Raw genomic sequence first — 19,424 nt, 5'->3', positions numbered from 1 at the left:
AATCAAAATGACAGAAAATATCATGGTCCACTTCCATGATGATTACATATAGATATTACAGTAGTGCTCAGAGGCCCCAAAGTGATGTACAAGTATGTACAAAGATGCAGTTCCTGCCCCAAAGGTCTTACAATCTAGGAAAGCATTTTAAAGGGTTAACATTTTTGTAAATGTGAAAATAGATTGCACTAAACTTTGTTCCCATTTCTTACTTTAGAAGAGCTCAGGTATAATTTTTAAATCAAAACGTCTTTTTTTTCAGATCAGGAGCTAGGTAGGTTCTCAGGTGGTGAGAACTGATACAACTCCATTGAAGTCTTCAGCATTACATTGAGTTACATCAGCTGAGGATCTAGAGCCTCCAAACTTCTGCTTGCCCTACAACACCCAGTACTACAACTGAAGTGTTTGTTGTGCTGTTATAGCTAAAAATCTCTCAAAGCATCAATCTTTTGTGTACAGAACTACACCATTTTAAATTGCATTGACCTGAAACCTGCAAACTAAACTGATAGCCTCTTAAAAATTCATTTAACATGACATTAGGGCTATCTCCTGTGGGCCAAATTCTGCCCTTAGATGTACAATCACAGCAAATTCATTGTAAGCTGATGTGCATGTATCAGAGGACAGAAAGAATTTGTTCCTAGATGTTTAATAGGTTGATAAAAGCAAAATGTACTTTACTGAACAGGTTGAGCGATAGCAGCCCTATTTTATGGTATATTCAAAGCAAAGCAGTACTGTATGGATTTGCTGTACCTGGACAGGGTTGTGTGTTGCAAAGTGCCTCTTCAGTGTGAAGTCCAAGGCAGATGTCCCCTCCATAGGCTGGGGCTGGGTTTGTGCATGAGCGGGTCCTCATGTAATGTCCACCTCCACAAGTTGCTGAGCACTTTGACCATGATGACCAACAAGACCAACTTCCATCAACTGGAAAGAAATAACAACTCATTGTTCTAAGGGTACGTCTACACTATCCGCCAGATCAGCGGGTAGAGATCGATCTATCAGGGATCGATTTACCGCGTCTAGTGTAGACGCGATAAATCGATCCCCAATTGCTCTGCCGTCGATTCCTGTACTCCACTGCAACGAGAGGTGGAAGCGGAGTTGCTATTCTCGTAGCTGAAGTTGCGTATCTTAGGTCAATCCCCCAGTGTAGACCAGGCCTAAATCTCTGCATGGCTGAACCACTTAAATCAAGCTATCCTGTTTGTGTTCCATGAGCATGAGTCAAAGTCTACTACAGTCAATGGAAGATTTTTACGCCCCACCTGGCAAATGGGATCAGGCTACGAAGCTTACTTTGCATTCTGAGATTTACAAAAGTATTGTCCAATGGAAGGAAGAGAAAGGAACTAGAGCCCTGTGTGGATACAAAATTTATGTTCGCGGATGCAGATATCCGTGGATAAAAATAGGTATCTGCGAAGCTGCAGCGCTCTACCTGAGAAAGCAGCAGCATGTCGGGCCTCTACTCCCAGGAGCCAGTGCCCTGCACTGGTAGCTCCACCGGCGTGCCCGTTCCACTCACAGCCCCACCCCTAGCCCTGCCCATTGGAGCGGGCACCCACTCACTGGCAGCTGTCCCTAGTCGTGCTCATGTGTGCAAGCGGTTAGCTCAGCACCCAGGAGCCAGAGTTTGAGTGTGGAATGTGATGAGTTCTGTGCTGCTAACAGCTTCTGCCCTTGGGGCAGTGAGTTTGTTTATAAACAGAGGCAGGGTGATTACGATAACAAAAGGCTTGTCACTGAATTAAACGAAGGATCATTCGATGATCCTGAAAGCATTCCCAGGCACTCCAGTTAAAAGAGAGAAAACAAAGGGTAGGTTGCACCATTTCAAAAAAGACACTAAAATGGGGGAGGGAAGGCGGGGGAGAGAGAGACAGAGTACAGAGAATGGCAATAAAAATGATTGGGGGTATGAAACAGCTTCGTATGAGGAAAGATTAAAAGGACTGGGACTGTTCAGCTTGGGAAAGAGACAACTAAGGGGGGATATGATAGAGGTCTATAAAATTGTGAATGATGTGGAGAAAGTGAATAAGGACACAGCTTGGCTGCCGTGGGTACTAAGCACCTGCTAATTTTTTCCCCATGGGTCCGCCAGCCTTGGAGCACCCACAGAGTCAGCACCTGAACTCTGAACAAGGAAGTGTTATTTACCCGTTCACATAACACAAGAATCAGCAGTCACTCAAGGCTATTAATAGGTAGCAGCTTTAATACAAATATAAGGAAGTACTTCACACAACGCGCAGTCAACTGGTGGAACTTGGGTTTTTAAAAAGAACAGGATAAGTTCATGGACGATAGGTCCATCAATGACTATTAGCCAAGATGATCAGGGATGCAACCCAGTGCTCTGTGTGTCCCTTAATGTCTGACTGCCAGAAGCTGGGACTGGATCACAAGGGATGGATCACTCAATAAATTGCCCTGTTCTGTTCATTCCCTCTGAAACAACCAGCTCCAGCTACTGTTGGAAGACAGGATACTTAGTTAGATGGACCACTGGTCTGACCCAGTATGGCCTTTATGTTCTTTATAGCACAACTGCAAAAGAATGTCTGAAGTTGAGGTTTCATAGAGATGGGCTGAGAGTGTGGGTTTTCGGTTTCAAAAACCAAAGCAGGTTTGGTCTGGATCTGGATTCCATTATATCCAAACCATGGAAATTGGAGGTGGCATGGATATTTAGCCCATCTCTGTTTTAAGCAGAAATATGCATATAGATACATTTAGGTTTCTGGTTTTAAGTTTAAAATGATATCACCCTCTCTTTTAATATTTACCTAAGAAAATAATTTGTATTGCCAACACGTCTGCTTATCTTTATAAAAATGCATAATAAAATACACACCGCTAATAGGTTAAGCCTATAATAAACAAAGCAGATTTGCCAGTTAATGATTTTACTGGGGTATTCCCTTTCTGACTCTGAAAATTGTTTACACAGTTTTAGTTTTCCCTGCCTACCAGTCTCATGCAGTCCCCAGACAGCTTTACAGCAGGGATTCTTGTTGGGCTGACAGATTGTACATGCATAACAAGAGCATGGTTCAAAAGATGCATAAAAGAGATTTACAAATACTTCTTGAAATATGTCCCCATTTTTCTGAAAAACAAATGTAGCTTTAAATACATTTTCAGAACATAAGAACTGCTACATCGAAATACACTAATGATACATACCTAGTAAATACATATTGAATGTATATGTGCACAGCAGGTATTTATGCCTGCACATAACTTGACATAACTTTGTGTAAATACATGACTTATGTCCATAAACTAGGCACATACACTTAGATTTGTATGTAACCCACACACCTTCCGGGTGTGGTGCTCTGTCCCATCTAGTGGCACCAAGATTGCTTAGAAAGAGATTAATGAGTCTGCTCTACAGCTCTACAGCCTTAGCTAACAACCATGTGGCTTTTAGCTCATGCAGTAGAGGCTCATGCATTTAGCTCCAGAGGTTCCCAGGTTTGATCCCACCTGCCGAGGACCAGGGTTTATTGGTGTTACGTGCACAACTGCACACACCTAACTTTGAAAATCAGGCACCAACTGAATTTCCTTTTATAGGTATCCTTAAAAAGTGGATGTTTATCATCCACAGTAGTTAAATTTACCATAGCATTTGCAATATTTCCCACTCTAAGCATAGGGAATATCACACTTTATTAGAGGTAAATACTCCCATTGCCTTACACAATTTATTTTAATGGTTCATTCATTTTAATGCACTCTTTGGCAAACCTTAATTTATGGTTCATTGACATCACTGAATATAAAAATCTATGTACCTCTCAAACAATACTCCTTAATGAGTCCTTTTGAACCTTTCTGTTCTAAGAAGTCAAAGAGTATTTAAAGGTGTAAAATCCTTTTCTTCAGTTTATTGATATGGCTCCGCATTAAAAAAAATTACATATGTACTGTAAGGCACTTATCAAAAATATTCATATTTAAATCTTCCAGGTAGTGACATTGAAGAATACTTTAAATATATTGAGGACAGGTCATTTTGCTTGGAAAGCAAGTTACAGCACATACATATTTGCCAAGTCAAACAGAACTCATTGATATGGAAAAACTGTAGAGGCAGGAAAATGAGTTTAGAGGATCTTTTTATTTGGGTATCAATATCTGCCTGTGCAGCTACGCAGACAATCTTACATATAATGAATATTCAGCATCTCATGCTATTCAAGCAGGCAGTTTAGTAGTTTATACCTGCAGCTACTAGTCAAATGGGCCTTTAATAGAAGTAATTAGCATATGTAAAATTTCCTTTCTATAATGTTTTACAATGTGCACTTATTGTACTGAGTTACCTTGAAAAGCAACAAACCATACAGCCAACAAAGCACTATATAAAAAACAGTCATTGAAATATTACGGTACTACGTAAGCCATTTCTGCAAAATGTTACTAGCTTGCCTGTTTTCCAGTAGCTCCTCAAAAAGAGACTATTCTGACTGATTGATCAGTCATCATTACTTCACCCACCTTGTCTCTCTAATATCCTGGGACCAACATGGCTACAACAACACTGCATACAGATTTCTGTTTTGTAACTAGAATTATTATAGGTATGTTATAAGCCTAGGAGAGGAGGCGGGAGATTGGACACAATATAACAGAATATGTGACAGAGGCTTAATTGTAGTTGTGCTAAAGGGCACCATTATAATATGTGCTGTCTTTTTTACCTATTTAGTCTGCCATCATAAATCTCTAGTCCCCAAAATAGCTGACGAGTCCCCTTTTCATATGTCTGGCTAAACTTTTTCTTCTTAACAATAGGGGATGATAAAGGAATCATCATGGTTAAATAAGATCAAAGGAGTGGGTGTTTACTGTATGAGATTTTACAGGACCTAAATAGAAATCTGTGGTTGCTTTCATCTTTCTATAATGTTGCTTAGCAACCTAGGACCATCTGTTTTCTCTTCCTTTGTTGTCCATGATGTAGAATCCTTAATGCTGATTCAGCCTTATTGACAAAAAATAAAGAATTATGAAGAAAGCTCCACACATCACATAATTTCTTTACATAACAGTACAGCAGAGCTATTGGATAAAAAAGGTAGTTAAAATAATTAATTACCTAATAATGGAAAATTGCTTTAAAATACTTCACAAGTATTCAGGTTGGTATGTTGTGTAACAAGGCCTTTTCAACAAGCCAGGGTGCTCTCAAAACAATGTTTTCTTTTATAGGGGTTGTATTTAGTTTTCCTGAGCAATCAGGCAACTCTCCTCTTAATAGCTGTTGTCTTGGTTAATAAATATTGCTCCACAAAGACAAGAAAAAAAAATCCTGGGGAAGAGGATGTTCCAGGGAAAAATAGTCTATAGAAATAGGACCTTCTGCGGCTCCAATAAAACATCCACACCACTTGCAATTTCCAAAAGACTATTAAGTAAATTGGCCATCCTTCCATGCACTTTGGGTTTTACAAAAGAGAGGAAGGAACAATGAGTAGAGAGGGTGATCCTCTTCATTCACAAACATGTAGATAAAATTGTGAAAGTCGGGGTTTTGCACAGATTGGGCAGTGTCCTTCAGAACTGAAGCTTTCATATAAGTTATTTCTAGCCCTTCTGGGTACGAAGATAAATAAAAAGTTACTCATCTAAACGTTATCTTGTTGAGCACATAGCAAAAGAGAATGAATAACAGCAAGAAAGATTGGAGTCTTCTCTGTTCCTCTGAAAGAGAGTGAACTGATAGAGATTCACAGAAATGTAAATGGCATCACATGGCTAAGTGGAATTAGAATTTCGCACTAGCACAAATGTGGGATTTTGGGGTGTCTGGGAAAGTGGTGGATTGGAGACCTGACTTTCTGCTGTGCCCTTGTGGACTCCCAGATACAACCTGATTCCCAGTCCCTTCTTTCCAAGTCCCAATGGATATCACTGCATTTCCCCTGACCTGGGGAAAGAGCAAAAACAAAAAAAAAGTTTTTCACTCCCAGTTCACTGCTGCGTCAGTCAACATTCATAAAGGAAGTGTTGCATGTAGCAGACAGCTGACTCAGAGCAATGCAGCAGCAAGAAAGGCAAAGTAATGCCTGTAGGGGCAGTACAACAGTAAGAACTAAGGCCAAAGCCTTTAGGAAGGACTCTGATTGACTTAATGGCCTTTGGATCAGGTGAGAATAGCACAAAGCCCATTTTTTTCCTGGTGTATGAAGTTTCCCCAAGGATGAATTTGGTCCATTACTTTTAAATATCCTCTCCTTTTCTACAGGCCACAGTATGTCTGCAGAGAAAAAGGTGGCAGAAGTGAAAAAAGCAACAGGAGATTAACAGGTTTTTCAAAGTTGCATACACTCTCCATAATGTCCTTACAGGAATTTTTGTAGTATCTGAACTTCTCTGTATTTTTATCTTTGTGTTTATTGGTATATGACAATTTGTGCTGAATATATTAGATTTTTCACAGTTTACAAAAAAAGTGGTAATAAAAATAGTGTGACACAATCCCAAATATAGAAATAAGGTAATAAAATTTCAAATATTGAAAACAGAATTAATCCATTTCTTTCCATACACATTAGTATAACTATGTATTTCCTATATTTTAATATTCCATATTTCAACCACAGGTTAATATCGTAAACAAAACAAGAAATGAATGGGGATGGATGGACGGAGATGGATGTCAACATACATTTACAAATATTTTTCTTCATACTCAGGATGTTTAGTACTTTTAAACCCAGCATGATTCAGTATATCTCTGTACCAACAGAAAAAGCACATTATTCAGAGTTCTAACATGTTATTTTCCATGTTGTTGGACAATAATCTGAGTACAATTAACTCATTTTAACATGAATTATTTCAGATGACCATTCTTTCCAATGAAAACAGTGATTATATCCCATTAATGTGAACTGGAGTGTCACATGATATGCACAATTCTAAGCCACATTGGACCAGCAGAGGAAATAAAGTATGCTATTCCAGTAAAGGCTAGAATATAAACACATCAGAGAGAAGACTCACCAAAGATTCCCTATCTGAAGATTTCTTACCCATATTTTAGAGGTCTGGGAAATCATGTGAAAGGCATTTCATTGCTTTCCTTCTGCATGTCTAGATTGTCTAGTTATGATTATCAAAGCTTCCAAACAAAACAGGCATGCAAATATTATATATATTAATATGTTAACCCTTAATGTTAAGGGCAGCTGTGGTTTGGATTGAGCATGGAGCTGAGAATCAGGAAATCAGGGTTTTATTTTCAACTCTACCACTGATTCTGCATGACCTTAGCATATCAGTTAACTTCACTGTGCCTCAATTTTTCCACCAGTAAAAAGGGGGATAATAGTATGTATTGAACTTTGTAGAGATCTTTGAGTTCTCTGGATAAAAAACACTACACAGCAGACCCTCACTAATCCACACTTGGCTTAGCCATACACTTCATCTTAATCTTCAAAAAGAATTAATTATCTCTCCATCTCACAACAAAGACTTAATAGCAGATGTTAAAGTCCGGTCTCAGATGTTTTCATTATTTGTAAAAGATACACAACACATTTACTACTATACTATAGAGTATTAATATGAATAATTAAAACTGAACTAGGATTGACCAAATAAATGAACCAAGTACACATTGTGATTTGTTATCCTTGCTTTTTCATTGTGTTTGTTCATTTGGGCCTCAAACCTGCAAAGCACTCAGCAGCTCCTGAGATGTCAGTGCACAATTTTTTCAAAAGTGATTTAGGACCCTATGTGCCTTTGCCTTTCTGTGGGACTTTGGCACTTTTGAAAAATTACCCACTCTCACTAATTCCCAAATATCAGTAATTCACAATGGGTGTTCCAATTAGTGAGAATCTAGTGTTAGTGCCGATTCTTTTTATTAAACTTTCAGATTATTTTCATATGGTTAAGTAAAATATTTTTTAAGCATGAAAGCCTTGATGGTCAAAAGAATATTAATTTATGCAGAAGTCCCTGTGAGGGTGGGGACAGAAGAATAAGAAGGGAAGTGAGGGAAGCCCAATCCTGGGCCCTGCAGTGGACGCTTCAGTCCCTCTGGGTCCTGCTCTCGCTCCCTCCACCCCAGGTGTGCATGACTTTGTATGGGGGTGGAGCCACCGCGATATTTCCTGGTGAGAGAACTAGGCCTCACTGCCTACCCCTCTCCGTTCCACCACCCCATTGCACAGCAGAAGCATGCACTATTGCATATATAAATACAAATTAAATAGTGATAAGCAGGACAGGGAGCAGAGTAGAACCTGATCCTGCATTAATGAGAACAAAGTTGCCTAGCTGCCCATTTATTCCTGTTTACTAGCCGCAGAAAGGACTAAGAGCTAGATTATACTCTAATGATGAGCTCTGTGTAAGGGCTAGTATGAAAGAGCCCAGGGAAGGGGTTTTGCCTAAGAGAAGATCAATTCCTTCTTTGCTCTTCCTTTCTTCCCAGACATTTATAATCTGCTACTGACCCTGACCAGTAGAAGATTATTTCCTCCTACACAATGGCTCAGCGGCAGTGGCCAGTACTTTGGGGGACTAGGGCAGAACCAAAACATCATCCATTCCTTGCCCTTCTCAGTTCACTCCCTGCCCACTTGTGTGAGGGGATAGTGCCCATCGCTCTGTCCCTGATTTCCCCTCCATACCTGAAGTGGAGATGAAGGGAAGTGTGCATATGAGGGTGTAGCATGTTATATTCTGCTTAGTGCACATAGTGCTATGTGGACACCAAAGGGTATGCCTACACAATGTTTGGGTGACAGACTCAGGCTAGTGAGACTCACACTAACGCTCTAAAAATATCTGTATAGACAGCACAAGTTGCAGCTCTGGCTGGAGCTCAGGCTCTGAAGCCCACCATCCTCCCTAGACACTTGATCCCCGATGTCCCTGCTATACATCGCCTCTGCTTCCAGCCCTAAGTGAGGAAGGTGCACCTAAGCATCCTATTAGCATGATGAAAATTGCACTTAGACCGACTTCTCCTCATGAATGATTATTTTTCACCCAGACCCTGTCCCCTTAGAAGGAAAGAAGTGAGAGTGCAGGCAGCTTGAAATTTAAAATGGAACTCAAAACTTAAAATTAAAAAGGTAGTAGAGCAGTTTTTAAACTACGGGCTGGGGGAAAACCAACAGGTGTGGAGGAGCATGTGGTTCGGACAGGGACATTCCTTAGGAGAGGATCTACTAATCAAGATTCCCTATGTCCTAGTAAGGAGGAGAGGATGGAAGATGATAAAATATGGGTAGGATCTGATGAGAAACAGTCAAATGAAAAAAGTCTCATTCAATTACATCATGTAATGGGACACAGCTAAAAAGTGCCAAGTTCTTAAAGTGCTTATATACCAGTCCTAGAAGTCTAAATAAGAAAATGGGTGAACCAGAGTCCTTCGTATTAAATGAGGATATTGATATAACAGGCATCACAGAAACTTGGGTGGAATGAGGATAATCAATGGGACACAGTAATACCAGGGTACAAAATATATAGGAAGGACAGAACAAGCTGTGCTGGTGGGGAAGTGGCACTATATGTGAAAGAAAGCATAGAATCAAATGAAGTAAAAATCTTAAATGAACCAAACTGTACCTCAGAATCTCTATGGATAGTAATTTCATGCTCGAATAATAAGAATAAAGCAGTAGGGATATTCTACTGACCACCTGACCAGGATGGGAAGAATTAGTAGGGGAAGCAAAAGTGGATGGGAACCTGGGAGGCAGTGACCATGAGATGGTCGAGTTCAGGATCCTGACACAAGGAAGAAAAGAGAGCAGCAGAATACGGACCCTGGACTTCAGAAAAGCAGACTTTGATTCCCTCAGGGAACTGATGGGCAGAATCCCCTGGGAGAATAACATGAGGGGCAAAGGAGTCCAGGAGAGCTGGCTGTATTTTAAAGAATCCTTATTGAGATTGCAGGAACAAACCATCCTGATCTGTAGAAAGAATAGTAAATATAGCAGGTGACCAGCTTGGTTTAACAGTGAAATCCTTGCTGATCTTAAACATAAAAAAGAAGCTCAATGCTTTTTTTGCCTCTGTCTTCACAAACAAGGCCAGCTCCCAGACTACTTCACTGGGCAGCACAGCATGGGGAGGAAGTGACCAGCCCTCTGTGGAGAAAGAAGTGGTTCGGGACTATTTAGAAAAGCTGGATGAGCAAAAGTCCATAGGGTCAGATGCTCTGCATCCAAGAGTTCTAAAGGAGTTGGCGGATGTGGTTGCAGAGCCATTGGCCATTATCTTTGAAAACTCATGGCGATCGGTGGAGGTCCCGGACGACTGGAAAAAGGCTAATGTAGTGCCCATCATTAAAAAAGGAAAGAAGGATGATCTGGGAAACTACAGGGTGGTCAGCCTCCCCTCAGTCTCTGGAAAAATCATGGAGTGGATCCTCAAGGAATCAATTTTGAAGCACTTCAAAGAGAGGAAAGTGATCAGGAACAGTCAACATGGATTCACCAAGGGCAAGTCATGCCTGACTAATCTAATTGCCTTCTATGACGAGATAACTGGCTGTGTGGATGAGGGGAAAGCAGTGGACATGTTATTCCTTGACTTTAGCAAAGCTTTTGATACTCCCACGGTATTCTTGCCAGCAAGTTAAAGAAGTATGGGCTGGATGAATGGACTATAAGGTGGATAGAAAGCTGGCTAGATCTTCAGGCTTAACAGGTACTGATCAATGGCTCCGTGTCTAGCTGGCAGCCGGTATCAAGCAGAGTGCCCCAAGGGTCGGTCCTGTGGCCAGTTTTGTTCAGTATCTTCATTAATGATCTGGAGGATGGCATGGACTGCACCCTCAGCAAGTTTGCAGATGACACTAAATTGAGAGGAGTGGCAGATACGCTGGAGGGTAGGGATAGGATACAGAGGGCCCTAGACAAATTAGAGGATTGGGCCAAAAGAAATCTGATGAGGTTCAACAAGGACCAGTGCAGAGTCCTGCACTTGAGACGGAAGAATTCCATGCGCTGCTACAGACTAAGGACCGAATGGCTAGGCAGCAGTTCTGCAGAAAAGGACTCAGGGGTTACAGTGGACGAGAAGCTGGATATGAGTCAACAGTGTGCCCTTGTTGCCAAGAAGGCTAATGGCATTTTGGGCTGTATAAGTAGGGGCATTGCCAGCAGATCGAGGGATGTGATCGTTCCCCTCTATTCGACATTGGTGAGGCCTCATCTGGAGTACTGTGTCCAGTTTTGGGCCCCACACTACAAGAAGGATGTGGAAAAATTGGAAAGAGTCCAGTGGAGGGCAATAAAAATGATTAGGGGACTGGAACACATGACTTATGAGGAGAAGCTGAGGGAACTGGGATTGTTTAGTCTGCAGAAGAGAAGAATGAGGGGGGATTTGATAGCTGCTTTCAACTACCTGAAAGGGGGTTCCAAAGAGGATGGATCTAGACTGTTCTCAGTGGTAGCAGATGACAGAACAAGGAGTAATGGTCTCAAGTTGCAGTGGGGGAAATTTAGGTTGGATATTAGGAAAAACTTTTTCATTAGGAGGGTGGTGAAGCACTGGAATGTGTTCATAGAATCATAGAATATCAGGGTTGGAAGGGACCTCAGGAGGTCATCTAGTCCAATCCCTGCTCAAAGCAGGACCAATCCCCAACTAAATCATCCCAGCCAGGGCTTTGTCAAGCCTGACCTTAAAAATATCTAAGGAAGGAGATTCCACCGCCTCCCTAGGTAACGCATTCCAGTGTTTCACCACACTCCTAGTGAAAAGTTGCAGGGGGTTGGACTAGATGACCTCCTGAGATCCCTTCCGACCCTGATATTTTATGATTCTATGATGGTGACAATGACTGTGAAATGCTCAGGGAGATTAGAGAGGCTATAAAAATAAAGAACTCAATAATAATGGGGAATTTCAACTGTCCCCATATTGACTGGGTACATATCACCTCAGACCAGGATGCAGAGATAAAGTTTCTTGACACCTTAAATGGCTGCTTCTTGGAGCAGCTAGTCCTGGAACCCACAATAGGAGAGGCAATTCTTCATTTAGTTCTAATTGGAGCACAGGATCAGGTCCAAGAGGTGAATATAGCTGGACCGCTTGGTAATAGCGATCATAATATAATTACATTTAATGTCCCTGTGGTGCGGAAAACACCACAGTGACCCAAACTGTAGCATTTAATTTCAGAAGGGGGTGGGGATACACAAAAATGAGGAAGTTAGTTAAACAGAAATTAAAAGGTACAGCACCACAAGTAAAATCCCTGCAAGCTGCATGGAAGCTTTTTAAAGACACCATAATAGAGGCTCAATTTAAATGTATACCCCAAATTAATAAACATAGTAAGAGAACCGAAAAAGAGCCACTGTGGCTAAATAACAAAGTAAGAGAAGCAGTGAGAGGCAAAAAGGCATCCTTTAAAAAGTGAAAGTTAAATCCTAGTGAGGAAAATAGAAAGGAGCATAAACTCTGGCAAATGAAGTGTAAAAATATAGGTAGGAAGGCCAAAAAAGAATTTGAAGAATAGCTAGCCAAAGAGTCAAAAAGTAATAGTAAACATTTTTTTAAGTACATCAGAAGCAAGAAGCCTTCTAAGCAACCAGTGTGGCCACTGGGCAATCGAGATGCTAAAAGAGCACTCAAGGACGATAAGGCCATTGTAGAGAAACTAAATGAATTCTTTGCATCTGTCTTCACAGTTGAGGATGTGAGGGAGATTTCCAAACCTGAGCCATTCTTTTTTGCTGACAAATCTGAGGAACTGTCCCAGATTGAGGTGTTATAAGAGAAGGTTTTGGAACAAACTGATATACTAAACAGTAATACGTCACCAGGACTAGATGGTATTTAGTCAAGAGTTCTGAAGGAATTCAAATGTGAAGCTGCAGGACTACTAACTGTAGTCTGTAACCTATCATTTCAATCAGCTTCTGTACCTAATGACTGGAGGATAGCTAATGTGACACCAATTTTTAAAAAGGGCTTCAGAGGTGACCCCGGCAATTACAGGTTGATAAGCCTGACTTCAGTACCGGGCAAACTGGTTGAAACTATAGTAAAGAACAAAATTGTCAGACACATAGATGAACATAATTTGTTGGGGAAGAGTCAACATGGTTTTTGTAAAGGGAAATCATGCCTCATCAATCTACTAGAATTCTTTGAGGGGGTCAACAGGCATGTGGAAAAGGGGCATCCAGTGGATAGAATGTATTTAGATTTTCAGAAAGCCTTTGACAAGGTCCCTCACCAAAGGCTCTTAAGCAAAGAAAGCAGTCATGGGATAAGAGGGAAGGTCCTCTCATGGATTGGTAACTGGTTAAAAGATAGGAAACAAAGGGTAGAAATAAATGGTCAGTTTTAGAATGGAGAGAGGTAAATAGTGGTGTCCCCACGGGTCTGTACTGGAACCAATTCCATTCAACATATTCATAAATGGTCTGGAAAAAGGCGAAAACAATGAGGTGGCAAAATTTGCATGATACAGAACTACTCAAGATAGTTAAGACCGAAGCAGACTGCAAAGAGCTACAAAAGGAACTCTCATAACTGAGTGACTGGGCAACAAAATGTCAGATGAAATTCAATGTTGATAAATGCAAAGTAATGCACACTGGAAAACATAATCCCAACTATACATATAAAATGATGGGGTCTCAATTAGCTGTTACCACTCAAGAAAGAGATCTTGAAGTGACTGTGAAGTGATTCTCTGCAAACATCCACTCAATGTGCAGCGGTAGTCAAAAAAGCAAATAGAATGTTGGGAATCATTAAGAAAGGGATAAATAATAAGACAGAAAATATTGCCTCTATATAAATCCATGGTACGCCAACATCTTGTATACTATGTGCAGATGTGGTCGCCCCATCTGAAAAAAGATATATTGGAATTGGAAAAGGTTCAGAAAAGGACAACAAAAATGATTAGGGGTATGGAACGGCTGCAATATGACGAGAGATTAATGAAACTGGGACTCTTGAGCTCGGAAAAGAGATGACTAAGGGGGGATGTGATTGAGATCTATAAAATCATGACTGCTGTGGAGAAAGTAAATAAGGAAATGTTATTTACTCCTCATAATACAAAAACTAGGGGTCACCAAATTAATTAATAGGCAGCAGGTTTAAAACAAACAAAAGGAAGTATTTTTTCACACAACGCACAGTCAACCTGTGTAACTCCTTCCCAGCGGATGTTGTGAAGGCCAAGACTGTATCAGGGTTCAGAAAAGAACTAGATAAATTCATGGAGGATAGGTCCATCAATGGCTATTACTCAGGATGGGCAGGGATGGTGTCCCTAGCCTCTGTTTGCCAGAAGCTGGAAATGAATGACAGGGGATGGATCACATGATGATTACCTGTTCTGTTCATCCCCTCTGGGCCATTTGGCATTGGCCACTATTGGAAGACAGGATACTGGGCTGGATGGACCTTTGGTCTGACCCAGTATAGCCGTTCTTATGTTCTTGGACAATCCTAGATACAAAGCTCCCTCCTCTGGCCTGCACCTGCCATATTGGTCACTTCTTCACCTGCTTATCCTGGAGTCAGCATGAAACTTACCTCCTCGCACTCACGGCTATCATTTCAGATATTCTGCAAAACAGTGACTTTCATTCCAACATATGCATTTGTTATCTACAAACTAGCTTTCTGTGACTTTCATTAAAAAACCTCAATTACTTTTTTATACTTCTATTAAATACTCCTGTCTCTCTCTCTCTCTCTCTGAAAGTACAATCAGGCCCAACTTCTGGATGAGCTATATCTTATTACCATTACTCACCCTACCACACGTGTTCAAAGAAAAGAGAAACTATATATACCTGTTTCTCTTTTTCCCCCTTCAGACTGATCTGATTTGGACCCTTAAATTTAATTTTAATTATTGATAAAGACAAGCTGCTGTGAATCAGCTGTAATGGAGAACCGGAAGGATTTCTTTGAGTCCCATCAGAATGACATCATTCACTATCTGCTCCCAAATCACCACAGACTTGGATGTTTCATTCAAGCTGTGCAGACTTATTCCAATTTAATTTGTGGCCAAGAAGGAAACAAATCACTGAGAAAAGATATCAGAAATATTAGGACATCAGATTCCTACTTTAGCAGGGCCCACTACCCCCTTTCTTCTGTCAGTTCTTGAAAATCATTTTCAAAAGCAGAAACAATGGGGATGCAACAATGGGGATTGATTTGTAACCAAAATGTCAGTTTCAAGTTCTACTAGTTGTTCCTTATAACTTCATCACTTTCTGCTTTCTGATTTGCTTAGCTGTGTATGCTGGCTCAGTCTTAGATACTAGTACCACTATCATGCTCTTCATATTAATATTACGGAAAACTTGCATTTTCTGCTGATTGTACCAATTTCTACCAAAATAATTGCAAAATTACTAAGTTAAAAAGGTCCCATTTCTGGAAACCTTATAAAATATTTCACTTTTAAAAAGCCACCATTTCAAAAAAATCCAAACCAAAATTCAGTTTTAAGAACCAACAGTGAAGGGGAAACAACAAACCTGGTCTAATTTTACAGGAATATTTTCTCCTGTTATTACTGTATGGTAATGAAACTATGAATCTGGATTGATTTTTGAAATGCCTATTTAGATTTTGCTTACTTAAATTTAAAACTATAAATAAGCCTGGAACAAGTCTCTACAACCACTGAGGGCAGGTCCTCCGTTAGTATAAATTCCCATAGCTCTGTTGACTTCAGTTGAGCCTGGCCATTTATACCAGCTGAGGCTCTGCCTCATGGTGTCCAACCATTTCAATTTAAGGGCCAAATCTTATTTCAAGAAGATTAAGGTGCCACAATCAATATTCTGCCCTGTCAGCTATCTTTACACTGCTCATATAGTGCAAAGCGATCGGAAACCAGCACCACCAGAAAACAGGTCCCCTGCTGGGGATTCCCTTGGCCTGGGGGAGTCCTGAGTAGGAGCATCTCAGAGTGGGTGTACAACCTGTGGGGAGGAGAAGTGAATGGGATGCTCCACATTCTGGCTATCCCCACCTAGTGTATGGGTCCCTAGAGAACTGTTGCCAGTTAGCACATAGTAAACATGCCCTAGACTGCTAAAATCTTCACTGGACCTGGTCCACTGAATCTGTCAGCTATAACCATTTGTTGGCTCTCGGCTCTCTTGGGCGTCCCTGTGTAGAGATTCAGATTTGCCTTCTCTCCAATCTCCTTCAGCCCCAATTCTTCCCCCAACCTGAGGCTCGGGGTTGGAGAGCCTGAGAGACTATTTACTGGGTCAACATTATTCACACAGGGAATTCCTTTAGGGTTAAAAGGGGAATAATGCCACAGCCATATCAGGTGTGAACGAAGAAGGAAAGCATGCTGAGCAGCCAGCACTCCCCCTCTTCTCTACATATCCTCCTGATGTGGGGCCCCTCTGTTTGAGAAAGAGAAAGAGAAGATCAGGGAACAAATAATCTTGCCAAATACAGAAGATACAATAACGATGCACATCTGTATCCACTGTCTGAAAAAATATTCATTTAGGTTTTAATATCTTTTTAGTGAACCATAAAATAATTGTCAATGAAAAAGCTGCTTAAGATTCTTCTGACGAACTCTCACTATTTACAGTGAACCTGAGATACCATCTCTTCCTGTTATCTGTCCAGGACCTCACAAGACTTCCTGGGGCCTTGCATTCAAAATCTGTCACAAATTCACTCAACAGGTTCATAAACCTTACTTTGATAAAACTAAGCTTTGAGTTTGAAAGACAATTCTGAACCAGGCCAGTTTCACATGATTATCCTTTCCTTTCTCATGAACATTTCTCAAAGCAGTAGGGCCAAAGTCTCAGCTAGTGTAAATAAAGTATAGCTACACTATACTGAAATCAATAAAGATACACTGATTTGCACTAGCTGAGGATCTGGTCTCTAGTCTATATCCATTATAAATCTAATTGGCTGCTTCGCTAAAGAAATTCTCTCTTTCTGGCAGCAAAACAACTTGGTCTGTTGAAACAGCTCAGAAATCACATTTCCATATGGTACCTTATATATTAAAGCACTCATATCTGACACTGGGGCTGATTGAATGTCGAAGGGTCTTTTTGCAATATAAATTAGTTTTAGTTGCTATGGGCAGTTACCATGAATGCATGTCTTCTGTACCCTTTATATAGCACTGGTTTCAAATCATTGCTGAAATTTACAGAGCAAAAGTTATTTTATTAAGTTCACTTTGGTTGGGCTAACTGGTTTGCCTGGAAAGGAGCTGAGGAGGAAATGATTTGAACTAGTTTGTAATTTTTACTACTGTAAAGTATGGACTTGAAAGTGAACTATATCATTTCCATACGCCTTATTGATATCTCTCGACTCTTACCTGGACAAGGCAAGATGTTGCATTCCTGGTACTCCAGAGATGGGCCCAGACATGGAAGACCCCCGTATTTGGGCTCAGGATTGTTGCAGACACGTTTGCGGTTGCGAATACCTCTGCTGCAGTCTCGACTGCACTGAGACCATGGAGTCCATGGTGACCAGGCTCCATTAATTGTATGAGCGGAGTATCGTCCAGAACGCAAGAAATCCCCTGACAGTCCTAAAGAATTAAGATTGAAAGCAGATCATGGGATTAAAGTCTATCACCCTGAAAACAAACATTTTGTCTTTATATTTAATCTTAATCTTTTAATAAACATTTTTGGTACTCGTTTGGCTACACAACCCCATAATTCTATTTCACTACCTTACCTGACAGAAATCCCATAAATCCTCCTATGGTGTCTGCAGCTGCCATTACATCACAGTAGAAATGAACCAATACTGATAACCCTGCTCAAATTTTAGAATCAAATAATAATGTAATGAATTTCCATGAAAAAGTCATTTTGTGAGGAAAAGTATTTTCCCCATTTAAAATTGCACTTTTCAGACTCTTCTTCACTCAGCTGAAGTACTAAGACACACCTGACTACGGCAAGTGAACCATTCTCATATGCAATGAGAACAGTGTGCTTCTTGGTTAAATCAGCCAGCAGGAAAATGAAAACACGTTTCAAACCTTTTCTAAACTTTTTTCCTTGTCTGTTATCTTTTAAAGTGAATTTAGTGCTGAGAAAAGGTGCCAGATTAAACACTCAAAAGGTACAGTGTAGGCAATGGGTGTGGAAGCTTGCTAACAGCAACATTGCAAAATATGCCTCAATCCCCACCTGGATGAACCACTTCTAAAGGTCATTTCAATCCACTTTAGGGCTTGATCCTGCCTGGGAAGGAACTCCCTCAAAAGTTCTTAGCATAGAACTTAACTTCTGAGCCTATGAGCTGCAGAGAACTGCTCAGTGACTGTGTACATCTGCAATGTATGGCAGTGATATCAGCCTCTGACTGTATTAGGGTAATTCTTCTGAAGTTTCCCAGCATTACTAACATGGTTCACCTCTATTAATATTAGCATCATTGGGAGCCCTACTGTAGATGGATCATTGGCTGCTGCCACCATTTTAAGTACTGGTTTGATTAGAACTACTCTGAGCAGGCTAGATGACACGGTGCTTAAAACAGCTGTAAGAGCTAGGACTTGTCTACACTAGGACTCCCAATACTGCTAACATAAGTGAAGGTGCGCCATGTCATCAATGCTGGGAAATTTTTGAAAAATGTTCCTAGAGTAGAATGGGCTCTAGACTCACATTCAGGCTGTAAGCTCACTCTCTTTGGGTGAGTTAAATAGTGTTAAAGTAGTAACAAGTACGTTTAATCAACTAATAAAAATATATTATGAGTCACAACTGAGATTGAAGAGATGTTGCCCTCCAGTAATCTTAAACTCAAACCATACTAATACAAGTACCCTAAGCAAATGGACTGTAGCAAGCACTACATTCACTGCGTCCAGCGGGCTTCACTCCAAGCTAGGGCATGAGATCTTTGGCTGCAGTATGAAACCCTGTTCACAATGAACTGTTTGTTAACTGAAACAGTTGTTTTGTACCAATGGAAGCACAAACAGTTCAATACATCCACAGTATCCATGCTGAATTAGGTTAAAGACACTTGCAATTTTGCCTTGTGTCTACACAAATTGCTCTGCTATACCAGTTGTGCTGCAATGAACTCCTGGACATGATTAGCTGAAATAGTATTAAAAATACCTATGTCCCACCTCCACCACAGCTTCAAACATTAGTAACACTGTTATACCTGCAGTTGTGATGCACCCTACTGAATACAATTACAATATTCCTGGTATAGATGGGGCCTTAGAGACTTTTATTCAGTATACAATAACAGTGGCCAATATTGAAATAAATGATGCATTGACAGACAAATAGGTTTGGTTTTATCTTCATTTTGTGATGAGAAACTGTTCAACTCAGCTGGTTAGAGAGTATTAGTAAATCCCCAAAGCTGTGGAT

At 40.5% G+C, this 19,424-nt stretch overlaps 1 protein-coding gene across 5 annotated transcripts in view; it reads right to left on the bottom strand.

Annotated features, from left to right (window-relative positions):
- SEMA5A (semaphorin 5A) overlaps positions 1-19,424 on the bottom strand; it is a 659,545-nt gene that overhangs the window by 39,870 nt on the left and 600,251 nt on the right. For all 5 annotated transcript variants that reach the window (XM_084619687.1, XM_084619686.1, XM_084619685.1 and 2 more), the window contains 2 exons: positions 17,387-17,605; positions 763-933 (listed from right to left, as the gene is read on the bottom strand). In XM_084619687.1, coding sequence (XP_084475813.1) covers positions 763-933; positions 17,387-17,605 — 390 coding nt within the window. The remainder of the gene's footprint in view (positions 1-762; positions 934-17,386; positions 17,606-19,424) is intronic.

This window comes from Lepidochelys olivacea, assembly GCF_965140295.1.
Source record: "Lepidochelys olivacea isolate rLepOli2 genome assembly, chromosome: 2".
NCBI lineage: Eukaryota > Metazoa > Chordata > Testudines > Cheloniidae > Lepidochelys > Lepidochelys olivacea.
The sequence above is the reverse complement of the archived record's forward strand: the minus strand, read 5'-3'. Positions and strand labels throughout refer to the sequence as shown.